The 18,143-nt window shown below is 42.5% G+C and overlaps 1 protein-coding gene across 1 annotated transcript in view; it reads left to right on the top strand.

Annotated features, from left to right (window-relative positions):
* The first annotated feature begins 1,185 nt into the window (after positions 1–1,185).
* CEP112 (centrosomal protein 112) overlaps positions 1,186–18,143 on the top strand; it is a 243,236-nt gene continuing 226,278 nt past the window's right edge. The window contains exons 1-4 of the mRNA XM_063456123.1: positions 1,186–1,255; positions 9,735–9,857; positions 10,244–10,434; positions 11,603–11,754. Coding sequence (XP_063312193.1) covers positions 9,758–9,857; positions 10,244–10,434; positions 11,603–11,754 — 443 coding nt within the window. The 5' untranslated portion in view covers positions 1,186–1,255; positions 9,735–9,757. The remainder of the gene's footprint in view (positions 1,256–9,734; positions 9,858–10,243; positions 10,435–11,602; positions 11,755–18,143) is intronic.

Genomic DNA, 18,143 nt, shown 5'->3' with positions numbered 1-18,143 from the left:
GAAGAAAGGAGATTTCATCTAAGGCAAAGGAAAGGTTTTTTTTTTTTACCGTAAGAACAATAAGGATGTGGAATTCTCTGCCTGAAGAGGTGGGTTTATTAGAGTGTGTACAGATGTTTAAATAGCAATTGGATAAATACTTCCAAAAGCATAACATACAGGGATATTATATCTAATTAGTGGGGTAATAGCTGCTTGATCCAAGGAGATATCTGACTACTATTTTGGGGACAAGAAGGAATTTTTTTCCTAATTTGTTGCAAAATTGGAAGCGCTTCAGACTAGGTTTTTGCCTTCTTTTGGATCAACAGCAAAAAATGAATGAATGTGATAAAGGCTGAACTTGATGGTCGCAAGTCTCTTTTCAGCTATGTAACTATGTAAATAGCCGAAGCTGACTCGGATAATGTTTCCAGTTTGAATGTTTTTGGCGTAAAATGTATCAATTCACTTTGATTTCGTGACAATTCATACTTTAGTGAATAATTCCGCTATAGTTATTCACTATCAGCGATATTCAGTAACGCGTGAAATTGTCAGAATTTCAAAGTAAATTTCAGATTTTAGGCCAACATTTTTTAATTTGTGAAAAATAAATAAAACAAACCCCAATAACCTCCAAGTCAGCGACGTCTTCAATTTATAAATTTTCACCAAGTTGTTAATTTACGCTGTTCACAATTTAGTGAATAACTGTGAATATTTTTATTTCCTGAGAGAGGGAGAAGCAGTGAGGTGCGACCTACCTACCGCGGTCATTGTGTACTTACCTCACTCTGCAATTCTCATGATTTCACTATTAACCCTGTCTTCTCCAGCTGCTCTGTCACTGACAGCCTCTGGCCATCATTGCTACAACGTTTACTTGTGACGTCATTGGCTGTCTGTGACATCACAGCCCAATCTATGACGTAGGCAGTTATTATTTATTATTGACGTGCAGCTACTGGGGGGGGGGGGGTCTAATAAACCCAAGGATGGAGCAGGATTGGCACAGTATGCAGTTACCTGAGGGTTGCAGAACTACACCTCCCATGATGCTTTGTCGGCGCAGCGCGTTGCAGGGCAGGCCGGGAGTTGTAGTTCTGTGATGGGATGTGGTACGAGCAGTACCACCAGGATCCTGTAGAGGGCGCGCGAAGCGAGTCGCTCCGTCTCAACCGTGTCCATGGCAACCAGCCGGCGGTTTGGCGGAAACACGTCACTTAGCCGCTTCAGATGGAAGTTTGAACACTATAAACAGACAGCTTTCCGGGTATGTACCTGCCAGGGCCCCCAGCGCCCACCTAAAGTAACCCCATCCCAGCCAGGGGCCCCAGCGCCCTCCTAGAGTAACCCCCACCCAGAGCAACTCCTACCCAGCCAGGGGCCCCAGCGCCCACCTAGAGCAACTCCTACCCATCCAGGGGCCCCAGCACCCCTCCTAGAGTAACCCCATCCCAGCCAGGGGCCCCAGCGCCCTCATAGAGTAACCCCCACCCAGCCAGGGGCCCCAGCGCCCTCATAGAGTAACCCCCACCCAGCCAGGGGCCCCAGCGCCCTCATAGAGTAACCCCCACCCAGCCAGGGGCCCCAGCCCCTCATAGAGTAACCCCTACCCAGCCAGGGGCCCCAGCCCCTCATAGAGTAATCCCTACCCAGCCAGGGGCCCCAGCCCCTCATAGAGTAACCCCTACCCAGCCAGGGGCCCCATCACCCTCATAGAGTAACCCCTACCCAGGCAGGGGCCCCATCACCCTCATAGAGTAACCACTGCCCTGCCAGGGGCCCCAGCCCCCTCCTAGAGTAACCCCACCCAGCCAGGGGCCCCAGCCCCCTCCTAGAGTAACCCCCACCCAGCCAGGGGCCCCAGCCCCCTCCTAGAGTAACCCCTACCCAGCCAGGGACCCCAGCCCCTCATAGAGTAACCAATGCCCTGCCAGGGGCCCCAGCGCCCTCATAGAGTAACCCCCACCCAGCCAGGGGCCCCAGCCCCTCATAGAGTAACCCCTACCCAGCCAGGGGCCCCAGCCCCCTCCTAGAGTAACCCCTACCCAGCCACCTAGAGTAACCCCTACCCAGCCAGGGGCCCCAGCGCCCTCATAGAGAAACCACTGCCCTGCCAGGGGCCCCCAGCGCCCTCATAGAGTAACCCCTACCCAGGCAGGGGCCCCATCACCCTCATAGAGTAACCACTGCCCTGCCAGGGGCCCCCAGCGCCCTCATAGAGTAACCCCTACCCAGCCAGGGGCCCCAGCTTATCCTAGAGTAACCCCTACCCTCCCAGGGGTCCTCAGCCCCTCCTAGAATAACCTCTACCCTGCCAGAGGTCCCGGCACACTATTTTAGTAACCTCTTCCTTGCTGCCCCATCCTAGTGTAACCTCTAAGTTAGCAAGCACCCACACCAATACAGTGTAACCCCCTTCACTGCCAGGACATGAATCATGTAACCCCATATTATATGTCAGTGGATCTTGTACTTCTCCTGTCACTTGTAACCCTTATTCTGCCAGGACTACCTACGCCTCTCTAACCCTTTATTTGCCAGTGCTACCTGCCCCTCTGTGACTTTTTATTTGCCAAACGTGCATCAGGATAAGCTTATTCTGATGAGGGTTTGTAGGAACATACTGAAACATTATTTTTTTTTACTTTATAAACAAATAAAAGCTAAGTTTTACTTTTTGACAAAAACCTGGGAGTGCTATGTTGATATATTGTTTTTGTATTAATGATGGATGACAAGTACTGGGCAACATTTGATGCAAGGAGTAATATATATACATATACCGGTATATATCTCTAAAGTGACTTTAAAAATTTAGGCCAAATGGCTAGTTAGTGAGTCACATTTTAATTTAGAGTATGTTGACATGTTTAAAATTCACTGTAAATTCCTTACAGTTTAATCTTTGAATATTAATTTCCTAACAGAGATATGGGCAGAGAAGTATGCGATAGCGCAATCATTCTTACCTCATTCTGCGATGCTCATTAATTTGCTATAACACCATGTTCAGGACCAGTCCGGCTGATGGAAGCTTCACTGAGCTGCACTATGTGACATGCCACTAATAACAGGGCCCATCATTATGACAAAGGTTTTGTTTGTGACATCATCAGTTGAAGTAATGTGCAGTAGGCAGAGCCAGTTACTGGAGCAAGTTTTTAGACTAAAATAGCAATATTGGAAAAACTGTCCATGTCAGCAGTGTATTCAGTTTGGGTAATTTGGCCAAATATTGCATTTCCATACAGTTCACACTCTAATGATTTACCCTAACAGACTTTGAGAAACACTAAAGGGACACTGTAGGTACTATGGCAAATTCATGTAATTGAATTAGCTATAGTGCCTGGAGTCTCATGGAGCTTTTCCATGATTCAGTGTTAAACCATTTTCAAACAATTTAATACTAAATAAGAATCCCTGGTCCCTACTGGCAGTGTGGCTAAGGCAGAGATAACACCCTTTCTTCTAGCCATACAAGTTCATACACGCAATCCTTGCTATCATAGGCTGTAAACTGTCAGATGACCCTCTCAGCCAATCACAGCTGTGCATTGCTGCTCAGGCTAATGCTTCCTTATCAGTCCAAACAGTACAGAAGGGATGGCCTACTGGGGGCTCTCTTTTACTATTAAAACTGAATGGGAGGACGGCACCATTGGACTCCAGACATAACTTCTTCAGTGAGCTGAAACCTTTACAGGGAAACATAGAATGTGACGGCAGATAAGAACCATTCGGCCCATCTAGTCTGCCCAATATTTCGAAATACTTTTAACCCCTTAAGACCGGAGGGCGTACAATTACGTCCTATTTTAACGGCTCTAAACGCCGCCGGGCGTAATTGTACGCCCTCCGTTTTTTTTTTTACTTACCCGGTCGCCGGCGATCGCGGTTGGGGGAACTCCCAGGGAGCCCCCCGCGGCACGTCTGTCCTCTTCAGCCCCCAGGGCCATGTGAGAGTGAGGTCCTTGCGAGGACCTCACAATCACATGGCCGGGATAGCTGGCTGCAGCAATGCCAGCAGGGGGAATAACTAATGAATAACTAGTCCCCCTGCTGGCTGGAAATCAAATTAAAATAAATTAAATAAGTGTAAAAAAAATATATATATACTTACACATATACATACATTGTCTAGGTATATTTTACTATTAATATATATATAATTATATATACATATTAATATCAAATTACACGTAGACTGATGCTGATTAAATATATATATAATTATTGTTATATATATATATTTATATATAATATAAAAAAAAATGTAAATACGTAAAAAAATAAAATAAAAAAAATAATTACAAATAAATAATTAAAAGATATATAGATGTGTTATTTTGTTCTAACTGTATTGTGATATTAATATATATTTATATCAAAATACACGTAGAACGAAATAATATATATATCTATATACATAAATATATACGTATATATCACTATATATATACCTATATATAAATAAAAATATTAAAAAAATTATATATATATATATATACGTATATATACACATATGTATATATATATATATATATATATATATATACATATATTAATTCTACACATATATTTATGTAATATTTTTACATAATTAGGTATCCTAATTAATTACAATTAGCGGGACCTGCCTGACAACCCATGCTGAAAGTATAGGGAATTTAATTTGCTAGCACTATATTTAACCCTATAACTTTCCAAGACACCATAAAACCTGTACATGGGGTGTACTGTTTTACTCGGGAGACTTCGCTGAACACGAATATTAGTGTTTCAAAACAGTAAAATGTATTACAACGATGATATCGCCAGTAAAAGTGACGTTTTTTGCATTTTTCACGCACAAACATCACTTACACGGACGATATTATTGCTGCAATACTTTTTACTGTTTTGAAACACAAATATTTGTGTTCAGCGAAGTCTCCCGAGTACAATAGTACCCCTCATGTACAGGTTTTATGGTGTTTTCAAAAGTTACAGTGTCAAATATAAGGCTTGTGTTTCATTTTTTTCACATTAAAATTCGCCAGATTGCTTACGTTGCCTTTGTGACCCTATGGTAGCCCAAGAATGAAAATTACCCCTATGATGGCATACCATTTGCAATAGTAGACAACCCAAGGTATTGCAAATGGGGTATGTCCAGTCTTTTTTAGTAGCCACTTAGTCACAAACACTGGCCAAAATTGGTGTTTTTTGCATTTTTCACACACAAACAAATAACAACGCTAACTTTGGCCAGTGTTTGTGACCAAATGGCTACTAAAAAAGACTGGACATACCCCATTTGCAATACCTTGGGTTGTCTACTATTGCAAAAGGTATGCCATTATGGGTGTAAATTTAATTCCTGGGCTACTATACAGTCTCAAAGGCAACGTAACCAATCTGGCAAATTTCAATTTCAAATGTAACGTACTATATTTGACCCTGTAACTTCCCAAAACACCATAAAACCTGTACATAGGGGGTACTGTTTTACACGTGAGACTTTGCCGAATAAAAATGTGTATTTTATTGCAGTAAAAGCTAACAGTATTATGACATTGACAATTAAAATGTCATGTAGAACTAAAAAAATATTTCTTATTTTCTCCCATTTTTTTCATATTAAATTATGTTTCATAGCTAAATATTTGATATTAAATGAAAGCCCTGTTTCCCCTGAATAAAATGATATATAATAAGAGGGGGGTGCATTTAATATGAAAGAGGTGAATTACGGTTGGACAGACATATAGCGCAAATGCCAGGTTTTGTTTACGTTTTGTTTTGTTCACAACTTGTACATTTGGCTCAGTCCTTAAGGGGTTAATTAGTCCCTGGCCTCATCTTAAGTCTAGGACAGCCTTAAGCCTATCCCACGCATGCTTAAACTTCCTCACTGTGTTAACCTCTACCACTTCAGCTGGAAGGCTATTCCAAGCATCCACTTCCCTCTCAGTAAAGTAATACTTCCTGATATTATTTATATTAGTATTACAGTGCCTATAGCTTTCCTTTAATGTATAGCTTGATGGGAATCTTCCAAACTGGGATGGAACCTCAACAAACATGCTTTATTGCAGATAAGACATAAACAGATATTGGAAAGTATAACTGCTGAGGCTTTCATATATATTAAAATACCAATAGCACTTCTCCTAATGACCTAATATCTAAAAACACAATTTTTATTATTAGAATTAAACATTTAAATGTCACTTTATAGAATCTAAAAGAGACAGGAGCATGTTTATGAACCCTGCTGATTGGTTGGATACCAAAACTATGGAAGAGATCCTAAGTAGGTCTGGTCCCTCCAAGTTACTCATAACATTTAGTATGTACAGAATATCCCTGTAGTACTAATGCAGTTTGGTAAAAATAAATAAATAAAACCACTTGCAATATTTGCATGTGTTTCCAACTGCCCATCATTATGACCCATCTTCAGGGCCGGATTAACATAGGGGCTGATGGAGCTGCAGCTCCAGGCCCAGGCCCATGGAATAGGCCCATTGATTTAAAAAAAAAAAAAAAAAAAAAATTTTTTTTTACATTTTTTTTTTTACACACTACGCTTAAGGTTGCCAGGTATTTCTCATGCATTTCTTAGGGTTGCCAGGTATTTCTCAGAAGTATTTCTCAGGTATTTGAGGCTGCCTAGCCGGTGCCGGTATTGCAGTAATACCGGCAATACAAATGTCTGTCTCAGTATAAACAGAGATTATTCTGCAGTACCAGCGCCGGCCAGTAGGGGTCGCTGTTTGTGTGGATAGAGGCAGTGATAAGAAGTTACGGCATCTCCCTCCCTGCCTCTCTCTATTCTCTGATCCGCGCGGGAGCAGCTCTGCACAGAGAGTCCAGACAGCAGCTCCGAGACATGGGGATGCTGAGACATTGGGACACTGGGGAACATTGTGGAGAGCCACGAATGCAGCGCGAGCGAGGGGTCCACGTCTGGCGCTGGCCAGTAGGGGTCGCTGTTTGTGTGGATAGAGGCAGTGATAAGAAGTACGGCATCTCCCTCCTTGCCTCTCTCTATTCTCTGATCCGCGCGGGAGCAGCTCTGCACAGAGAGTCCAGACAGCAGCTCCGAGACATGGGGATGCTGAGACATTGGGACACTGGGGAACATGCGGACCCTGAGACACTAGGGACACAGTGGCCCCATGTCTCGCAGTGGCCACTACTCTGTGTCCCCATGTCTCCCAGCCACTGTCCCTAGTGTCTCAGTGGCCCCATGTCTCCCAGTGTTCCCATGTGTCCCTATGTCTCTAAGTGTCCCCTAGTGTCCTAGTGACATTGGGAGAAATGGGGACACAGACTCTAAGGGACACTGGAAGACATGGGGATACAAACATTAGGGAACACTGGGTGACATGGGGACACTGAGGCACTAGGGGACAATGAGAGACATGGAAACACTGGGGGGACACAGGGAGACATGGGGACACTGGGCGACTTTGAGACCTAGGAGACATGGGGCACTCCCAGTGTCCCCACGTCTCCCAGCCAGTGTCCCTAGTATCTCAGTATCCCCATGTGTCCCTGGTGTCTCTTAGTGTCTGTAGTGTGCCAGTGTCCCTAGTGTTTCCTAGTCTCCCAAAGTCCCCTAGTCTCCCAATGTCCCCATGTCTCCTAGTGTCTCAGTGTCCCCTAGTATAAAAGAAAAAAATCTCAGGCACTCACTGTAATAGATTTAGGCAGGTTTATTGGACACCGCAATGTTTCGACCTGTACCCAGGTCTTTATCAAGTCTCCAATGTCCCCTAGGTATCAGTGTCCCCTGTGTATCAGAGTGTCTCAGTGCCCCATGTCTCTCAGTGCCCCATGTCTCACAGTGCCCGTAGTGTCTCCTAGTAGTTTCCCCTAGTAGTGTCCCCTAGTATAAAATAAAAAAATCTCAGGCACTCACTGTGATAGCGTTAGGCAGGTTTATTGGACACTGCAACATTTTGACCTGTACCCAGGTCTTTATCAAGTCTCCAGTGCCTCCTACATATATCACAGTGTCTCAGTGCCCCATGTCTCCCAGTGTCCCCTCGTGTCTGTCACCCTGTGTCCCCATGTCTCCCAGTGTCCGCAAGAGTCTCAGTGTCCCCAGGTCTCCCAGTGTTCCCTATTATCTGTGTCCCCATGTCTCCCAGTGTCCCAATGTCTCTCAATGTCCCCTAGTGTCCTAGTGACATGGGGACACTGGGAGACATGGGGACACAGACACTAAGGGACTGGGAGACATGGGGACATGCGCCCTTTTTGTGTATGTTTGCCCTTTCGAACGTTCTGGTTATGTGATTTGTGTCAGTGGCCCATCCTTTTACCGCATCCATAGACTTCCTGCTTTACTGGACACTGCTGTTAGGGGGTATGGGTTTACTTGATAGATGAAAGCGTGAGATTAGCAAAGGGTTTGTGTTTACTCATAGTTGCATTCTATGAGTTTCCCTCCAGCACCATCTCCATCAGATACATGATGCTTAGGAGGTAGGACTGTTTTAGTGTTTTTGGTCAATAAGATTTTGTAATTAGGCCCATCATAATTATCAGCACCAGGCCCACTGGGCTCTTAATCCGGCCCTGCCCATCTTTAGTCCAGCAGTGATATCCTAATTGGAATGAAGGAAGCTGTGCTCACTAATGAGCCATTCTCATTGATTCTGATAAGTTCTTTGAAAGATAAACCATTGGATCCTATTATATACACTGCAAAAACAAAATAACATCAGGAATCTATCTGCGTTCATTCATTATACACACAGTGCATGTAGAGAAAACACCAAGTGAATTTCTCACAGATTTTCAAGCAAGCATGAGTACTCCAGAGGCGTTATGGGATAACTTTGTTGCTCACAATGTATTTTGCTTACCTACACGACTCTGTTCACTCCACTAAATACTGCAATAGTGTTTACTGGGGTGAGGGAATGAGTAAATGGACCTTCTCTGGAAGATGCAGTTGTACTTTAACCCCTTAAGGACCAAACTTCTGGAATAAAAGGGAATCATGACGTGTCACACACGTCGTGTGTCCTTAAGGGGTTAAAGGAATACTATAGCGTTAGGAATACAAGTGTATATTCGTCACACTACAGTACCCTGTTAGCCTTTTAGACCCTTGCCCCCCCCCCCCCCCCACCTGCAGGGAGTAAAAATGGTATCTCACTTCTATTCTCTCTAGCAGCGCCATACTCTGTGAGGAACTCTGTCTCCTTGGCTGAGATTATTATTGGCATTTATATGAGTGCTAACTTATTCCGCAGCGCTTTACAATATTATAAAGGGAATTTAAGAATAAATGAGACCGTTACAAACTATTACTGGAAGAACAGATTGATGAGGACCCTGCTCAAACAAGCTTGATCTCAGCCAATCCAATGCTTTCATATAGGAAAGCATTTGGACGCAAATGCATGTGTGCAGTAAAACGCTGTGCCTCTCTGAGACCATTAGATATTAATAGAGTTTTACTGTGCTATTTCATTGGAAGAGCCTCTAGTGGCTGTCTGAGAGAATGACATCCACTAGAGGCATTTAAACCCTGCAATGAAACAGCTTGGCTGTTTGTCCCTAAAATGTGCATTTCTTTTGTCAGGCCTCTGTAATTATTATTTTTTAGTTAATAATGCCAAATGCATGTATTATAAATAAAGATATGCTATTCGAGCAGTGTGATTTCTGCTTTTGCATTTGTCATGAAAATTGCAAGTGCTCTGTATCTGTTTCTGACAATATTTTCTTACAATGCATAGATCGTGTCTGAAGGAGAAACACAATGAATACGAATGAAGACACCAGGGAAAAGCTGGATGCTGAGTTTGACCATTATCTTGTTGATATGAAACCATATGTACTTAAATTGCATCAAAAACTGGGTAAGCCATCTGCTGACACTGTTCGAGAGGAGTATAAAACTGCATTGTTAGATCAAAGTTTAGATAAATTGAGTAAAATGGATTATTCTTGAAACCAGTATAACTCCTGTATTCTCAGACACACTCCTATTGGGTAAGGATATTGTGTGTAAGTTTTCTGTTAGATATCTTCTATTATTGTAAAGTGTTGCAGAAAGGGTTTACGATATAAAAATGTTTATTACAATAATAATGTTATTACAACAATAAAAACGTCATCAACTTGATTCTGGCACATTTACAGGAAATGGGGCATTTCAGAGATGAGTGTACCTGTTTGTTTCTTTTTTATTCTATGGATTCTCTCCCTAATAAGCTTTGTGCAATTTATGGTATGTTTTTTGCAGAGCGACAGAGGTGTGCTTTGTGGATCAAAAAGCTGTGTAATCCCTCTGGAGCTGGGAACACAGTTACTGGCATAAAGAATCGGAATTTATATGCCAAGCTCCTGCTTCACATGCTGAAACGAGGGGTGCTGGAAGGACCCTTCACACAGAAACCAGAAGAAGGCCCACTTCAAACATTGCCGACTTACATGGTATGAACTGTGATATTTCCTCTCGCTGTCCCCTTTACATGCCATTACAGACCTGGGTTGTTATATGCCTCTTTGTTTACAGTGATGGTCAAAACATTTAAGGCTGGAAATCTAAAATAGAGTTTATCGACTAGTTCTGGTTAATCCTGCTCTGTCTGCCACAGAAGCTGCCGGATAGGGAATATTTGGTTGGATATGCACATTGTTGTTTGATCAGAAGACAGACAGGATATACACTGAAATCTGAATATCCCCCACATTTGCAATCTATAGTGATAAGGAATTTGCTAACTGGACATTTACTAACCAAATTGTTAATTTCGGTGAGCTCTGAATTTGCCAATTGGATATTTACTAACCAAATTGGTAATTTCGGAAATACATTAGCAAATGAGTGTCTGATAAAAACAAATTTCAAAAGAAAACACTGATAATTTACAGAATTGCCTTCAAACTGACATAGTTGGAGCCACATTCAGAGATTTGTTTGCTTTCTGCAGGCAAATAACCAGATATCTGCAGATAGTTAAATACTTTTAAAATATAAATTTTAAGAAAAAGATTCCCTGGACGCAATGCGACAAGAAGGGACCTGACAATATGGTCCCTATTATTCTTTCACACCAGATACTTATTATATTACTTACTTAGGTAAGGTACTAGATATTTACCCTATTTCCTGTGGGTCCTCATTGGATCAAGCACACAATATTGTTTAGCAAATACTCACAGTAAGTAATTTATTAAAGAAGCACTGCTTTCGACTGCTCAACTGGGCCCCATATCACACTGGGAAGAGTCTAACCAGATATTCATTTTTGTTTTATATTGCACATTATAAATGGGTCATACTGATGTCATGTACTTCACTTGGGTCTCTGCACAAAAATAAATGTTCAAGAATGTTCACTACATATAACACTGACATTTGGTTAATTGTAGAAATGAGACTGAAATAGTTCTGAATTTTTTTTTATTCTATTCTGATAATGGCCTCGATTTAATATTATTAGGTACACTTTCCAAATGATCTAATATTTTTAGGTAAAGTTTTTCAACATTTAAAAAAAAAAAACACATTAAAAATATATATAATATATAAACAAATATCTCAAAATATATATATATATATATTTTTTTAAATATATCTTTTTAAATTTCTCTACAGTCCATTTATTTTGATGAGCCAAACTTCACAAGATTTCAGAGCACTAGTTCTGGCGAGTTGCTGGACTGGGTGGCAGGAAACTTAGAGGATACAGATATAACATCAGCCGAGTCTGGGAGATCACCTCTGAAGAATGAAACCTCGACATCCAGGTAAAGCTGTTAATATTGTGAGGCCCTGTGTAAGCAAATATGGGGGGGATGTGGAGTGGGGGGGGGAGAGGGGGTCAAGAAATTCCTCTATGTTTGCCTGTGTGAGTTTAAAGGATCACTATAGGGTCAGGAACATAAACATGTATTCCTGACCCTATAGTGTTAAAACAACCATCTAGCCCCCCATGGCCCCTCATGACTCCATAAATATAGCAAAATCTTACTGTATTTAAGCCAGAAGCTGCAAATCTGCATGCTGTTTGCCTAAAAAAAACCAAAAAAAAAAACACGCAGTCTGCTGACATCATCAGAAGTGCTTGCCTGATCCAATCACAATGCTTCCCCATAGGATTGGCTGAGACTGACAAAGAGGCAGATGGGGCAGAGCCAGCATGATTCAAACACAGCCCTGGCCAATCAGCATCTCCTCATAGAGATGAATTAAATCAATGAATCTCTATGAGGAAAGTTCAGTGTCTGCATGCAGAGGGAGGAAATACTGAATGTTTGGATGCATTTTAGGCAGCCATGACCCAGGAAGGATCTCTAACGGCTATTTGAGAAGTGGCCAGTGAAGTTATGACTAAGCTGTAATGTAAACACTGCATTATCTCTGAAAATACAGTGTTTACAGCAAAAAGCCTGAAGGTAATGATTTTACTCACCAGAACAAATTCAATAAGCTGTAGTTGTTCTGGTGTCCCTTTAATGAGAACCTCAATATCCTCTTAGTTGGTTATGAATGTTATAGTCACCAGAACCATTACAGATTAATGTAGTGGTTCTGGTGTCTAAAGCATGTCCCTGGAGGCTGAGCAATGAAAAGTGTTAACATTGCTGCCTAGTAACACCTCTAGTTACAGTCACTCAGACAGCCACTAGATGTACTTCTAGTCCAGTGTTGAACTTGCACTGTGTGTTCAGTATCTCCACGCTCTGCATCTTCGCAACCATAGGGGCAGGGCCAGCTACTGTGTGATTGGTGCTGCGGTGCCGAAAAAGTAACTCTACAGAGAGAGTGGGACGGGAACCTAAACTTTTATTCCAGAAACATAGAATGTGACGGCAGATAAGAACCATTCGGCCCATCTAGTCTGCCCAATTTTCTAAATACTTTCATTAGTCCCTGGCCTTATCTTATATCTAGGATAGCCTTATGCCTATCCCATGCATGCTTAAACTCCTTTACTGTGTTAACCTCTACCACTTCAACTGGAAGGCTATTCCATGCATCCACTACCCTCTCAGTAAAGTAATACTTCCTGATATTATTTTTAAACCTTTTCCCCTCTAATTTAAGACTATGTCCTCTTGTTGTGGTAGCTTTTCTTCTTTTAAATATAGTCTCCTCCTTTACTGTGTTGATTCCCTTTATGTATTGAAATGTTTCTATCATACCCCCCGTCTCAGCTTATTGTAGTTGTTCTGGTATCTATAGCCTGTCCCTGTAGGCTTTTTGCTGTAAATACTGCCTTTTCCCTCCTAACGCTTCCCTGACTTTCTGTGGCTGTCCAATCACAGCCTTCCCAATGCAGCTCAGTGAGAAGTCTTTGCAAGGCAGGTGCTCTGGGCAATTGCTGTCTCTTGAGTTTAACTCCACTGAGATAAACAACCAGCAAGTAACGTGACTGGTTGTCTGATTGAAAGCCACGGGGGTGCAACAAAGTTCAATAAACACTTTCTGTAAATTTATTTTGAAAAAGCGGATACATACCTCACACATAAAGCATTTTAGCAAGTTAAAGTGCTTTATGGATCCGGTGTGTTTCTTTTTTTTCACTGATATTTATTTATCGTTTCTTACTTGGTATTATTCACATGATTTGTCTTGTCTATTACTATATGTTATTCGTAATTTTGCTTGCTCAATTAAGAAAGTTTTTTTTCCTGGTAACTTATCTCTTATTGAGAATGGTGGACGTTTAGTCTATTTTCTGTCTTTTTATTCCTGGGAATGCTATTTTCTGTTTCCTTTGAGCTGGGACCTCAGTTTGAACTAAGATTTTGTCAAGTTAGTGAATAAGCCCCACTGCATCAGCAATCAAAGGAAAAACCTTGTTGGGATGTTCGTGTGTATAAATACACTAGTCTGTTACTTTTTTTTTGTTTGTTTTTTTAGTTTATGTTTATATATTCTTTACGGGACCGTGCCTACCTTATGTATTTCTTATGTTTTCAATCTTTTATTGCTTTTTACTAACTGGATCCAGGTTCAGTCTGCTTGAAATATTATGTCTATACATGAGAGAGAAAATAATGACACATTTAAATCAACAAAGAAATAACTCTGCTGCTGGTTAACATTGAAATTGGGCTGTTGGGAGGTATTCGCTAAAGAAGGAATTGTGAATAAATGACATATGATTTTTTTCCCTTCGTATAGTGGCAGTACTCACAAGTGGGGATGTTCCTTCCGGTCTTGGACAAGAAGCTCCCGCTTCTTTGAGATTTATAGCTGTGCTCCGCCTGCTGCCTCCATAAAACCTGTAAGCCCTGATCACACACCAGTTCTTCTTGTCCCGGCAAACGGGACTGACAGGTTCCCCCAGTCTGGTGGAGAATGGTGCAATCAGCACAGGCTGCTGATCGGGGAGGTGAGTGCCCGATAGCTCCCCGGGTGGGAACTGAGTGGCACAGTACTTCCGGTCTCGCGTTACGGAACGCGACCGGATACTGCAATTTCTGTGGCTTCCTCGAGGAGTTCCCGGGCGGTCCTCCTCGTCGGCATTACGCATGCGCACAGCTCAATCAGGGATGCTATGAGGTAATTAGGCCTCCTCACTTCTGCAATCCCGGCAGTAGCCTGGGCAAAGGCGGAATCAAAACCATTGCAATGGGACATTCTTTCCCAATGGACACGAAAACAGGAAGATCTAGACTCCCCTATCCGAGGGGGTGAAAAGACAACTGAACTGGTGGAAAGACAGAAGCAACATCTCAAAGGGCCTATCGTTTGCACAGAAACAGTGGATTACGATAACCACAGATGCCTCCCAGATGGGTTGGGGCGCCCATCTAGGTTCTCAGTTCCATCAAGGTCTTTGGAACAGAGAAGAGGCATGCGCTTCCTCAAATTTCAGGGAATTAAAAGCGGTTTGGAAGGCTCTGGTTTCCTTCAGCTCAGTCATCACCAATCAGACAGTGAGGATTCAGTCGGACAATGCCACTACGGTGGCTTATTTGAATCACCAAGGAGGCACAAAGGTAAAAGCTCTACAAGATCTCTGCTACCGCATAATGTCCTGGGCCCAAGCGAATCTTCTCGCAATATCGGCTACCCACATCAGAGGGTCTCTAAACATTATTGCAGAAGCCATTGGTCTCAGGCAGACTGGGCGCTATCAAACCAAGTTTTCTTGGAGCTGGTTTCTCGCTTCGGCAGGCCAAAGATAGACTTGTTGGCCACAAGGAGAAACAGAAAAGTACAAAGATTTGCTTCTCTCCGTACAGGAGATTACCCAGATGTCCTAGACGGTCTATCGATCCCTTGGAACTTCGACATGGCTTATGTTTTTCCTCCTATCGCTCTTATACCACGGATTGTTCAGAAAATAAGATGGGAGAAGGCAAGAATTTTGGCAGTCCTACCCTTCTGGCCGAACAGAAGTTGGTTTTCAGAAGTAGAAAACATGACCATCTCACGTTGGCATCTCCCAGTCTCTTCTCACATTTTAGAGAATGTGACTCTTCCGTAGAAACCCGTTTCACCTGATGGCATGGTTGCTGCAAGGATGATCCTTCAAGGTCATGGTCTTTCTTACCATTTATGTGACGTTTTGCTGTCCTCTGTCCGCTTGTCCACTTCGAAAATCTATTTCAGGGTTTGGATGAAGTTCAGAACCTGGTGTTCACTTTGGGGTTCGGATCCTGCCAAAGCCTCAGTCCCGGAAATTCTTTCTTTTTTGCAAGATGGGTTTGAAGCCGGCCTAGGGGTATCTACGCTCAAAGGCCAGATTTCAGCTCTTCCTGGTTCGTGACATTGCCTCAAACATGCTTGTACGAAGGTTTATTAAGTCCATACGGTTGAAGAGGCCTCCCAAGCTGGTTCCTTTTCCTACCTGGGATTTGTCTCTGGTTCTTCAAGCCCTTTGTGAACCACCGTTTGAACCGTTACTTCAAGTCCCCATCAAGCTGCTTACCTTCAAGACGGCCTTCCTGGTGGCTATCACCTCCGCTAGGAGAATAGGCGAGATCCGAGCTCTATCTTCTTCTCCGGAGTTCACCATATTTCATCAAGAAAAAGTGGTACTGCATCCCAGGCCTTTTTTTTTGCCCAAGGTTATATCGAGTGCTGCGATTAACCAGCCTATTATTCTGCCGGCCTTTTGTCAATCACCTAAATCAGATCTGGAAAGAAAGTGGCATCTCCTGGATGTTATGAGATCCCTGAAGATCTACCTTCGGAAGACTCAGGGGTTTAGATCCTCAGATCATCTCTTTGTCTACTTTCAAGGCAAATATAAGGGTTGTGCTGTCTCCGGACCCTCGTTAGCTAGATGGCTGACAAATACCATCAGGTTGGCCTATCACTCCAAAGGGATTCCTCTTAGATTCCCATTAAAGGCTCATTCCACTAGGGCTATGGCGACCTCCTGGGCTGAAAGAGCAGCAGCATCACCTGAAGACATCTGCAAAGCTGCTACTTGGTCTTCATTACATACCTTTATCAAGCATTATAGGCTGGACATATTCTCATCATCTGAGGCTGCCTCTGGGCGTAAGGTGCTGCAAGATGTGGCCTGCTGAGTCCCCACCCTTTATTTTGTTGCAGGGATCTTGCTATATCCCACGTGTGAGTACTGCCACTATACGAAGGGAAAAACAGTAATTTTACTTACTGTAAATTCTTTTTTTCTTAGTATAGTGGCAGTACTGGCTTTCCCTCCGCTTTAATATGGATTAAATGAATTTGCATTACTCGGTCTCCGTTTGGTTATTTTTTATTACTGGTGTGTGATCAGGGCTTACAGGTTTTATGGAGGCAGCAGGTGGAGCACAGCTATCAATCTCAAAGAAGGGGGAGCTTCTTGTCCAAGACCGGAAGGAACATCCCACTTGTGAGTACTGCCACTATACTAAGAAAAAAGGAATTTATGGTAAGTAAAATTACCTCTTTTTAGGGCATAATAAACAAAGTAGAATATTTTTTCCAATAATTTCCAGCTTGGAGATTTAAAGGGAACCTATGGTCCCAAAAATAACAATCATTACATAGAAACTATAGTTTCCCTTCTGTTGAGCCCGTCTGGATTTAAAAAAAGTTAAACAATGATTACCTCCTTTTCCAGCACCGGGACTCCTCCGCTGCAGCCTCCAATGATGTCAGCATCCACAATCTAAAACAATCGATTGGAATTAGGCATGCGCAACCAAACACCGCACTCCGCCGATAAAATGGTGCGATCAGCAGCCTTTAATTCCAAGGCGGAGTTTTAGTCGGTCGGGAGGAGGAAGTGCTGTTTGTGGCTGTCAGGAAGACAACCACTATAGGTGGATTTAACCCTGCAATGTAAACAGTGCAGTTTCTAAAAAATGTACATTACAGGGTTAAAACTACAGGACCACGGCACCCAGATAATTTCATTGCGATTAAATGGTTTAGGGGACTGTAGTATTCCTTTAAGCATTGTCCTTAACCACTGCAACTCATTGTAGTGGTTATAGTGCTATATGTGTGGGCACCAACGCTGATTTTTTTTATTCATTTATTTATTTTAATTTCTCCTTGTGTTTTTTTTTTTTTTGTAATTTTTTTGGGGGGGCTTTCCCGACAGGTACATTGAGCTATAAAGGCTGTTGAAGCCTAGACAATTTTTTTTTTTTTTAATGGGGTCAGGAGTGTCTGGGTCCAGTTTCTCTTTTAAGAGGTTAAATTGCTGAGTTGATATTCTCAGCCTATCACTGGCTGCCCATTTAGAGAATTTGTATATAGCCTATCAAGATTGCCCAGCAAAGTCCTCCTTATTAGCAGTAGCCAGAGGAAGAAAGTCAGGGGCCAGAATGTTCCTTTAATAGCATAACAACTTGCTGTTTATAAAAATATGCTGTTTATTCCATAGCATTCCCAAGAGCTTGACTGTACTGTAAGATACTTTATTATTAAAGAAATGCTCAGGATACCATAACAACTGCTTAGGGGTTAAACCATTACCAAACTCTCTCCAGCTCGATCCACCGCAGTCCATGGCATGAATCCGAAAGCCTCGGACTTGGAGCCGCTGAGAGCGTTATCAGTAGTTCCCCATTCACAGCATGTCTTGAGAAACGTACAACTCCCAGTCTTCCTGGTACAAGCCTCGCTCGGACTGTAGCTGGGCAGAGCGACCGCTCTAAGAACCTAGTTTTAAGAGCTAGCAATCGAATCAATTGTGGTTAGACATTAATGAACG

The sequence above is a fragment of the Pelobates fuscus genome, chromosome 5 (genome assembly GCF_036172605.1).
Source record: "Pelobates fuscus isolate aPelFus1 chromosome 5, aPelFus1.pri, whole genome shotgun sequence".
NCBI classification, from domain to species: domain Eukaryota; kingdom Metazoa; phylum Chordata; class Amphibia; order Anura; family Pelobatidae; genus Pelobates; species Pelobates fuscus.
The sequence above is the reverse complement of the archived record's forward strand: the minus strand, read 5'-3'. Positions and strand labels throughout refer to the sequence as shown.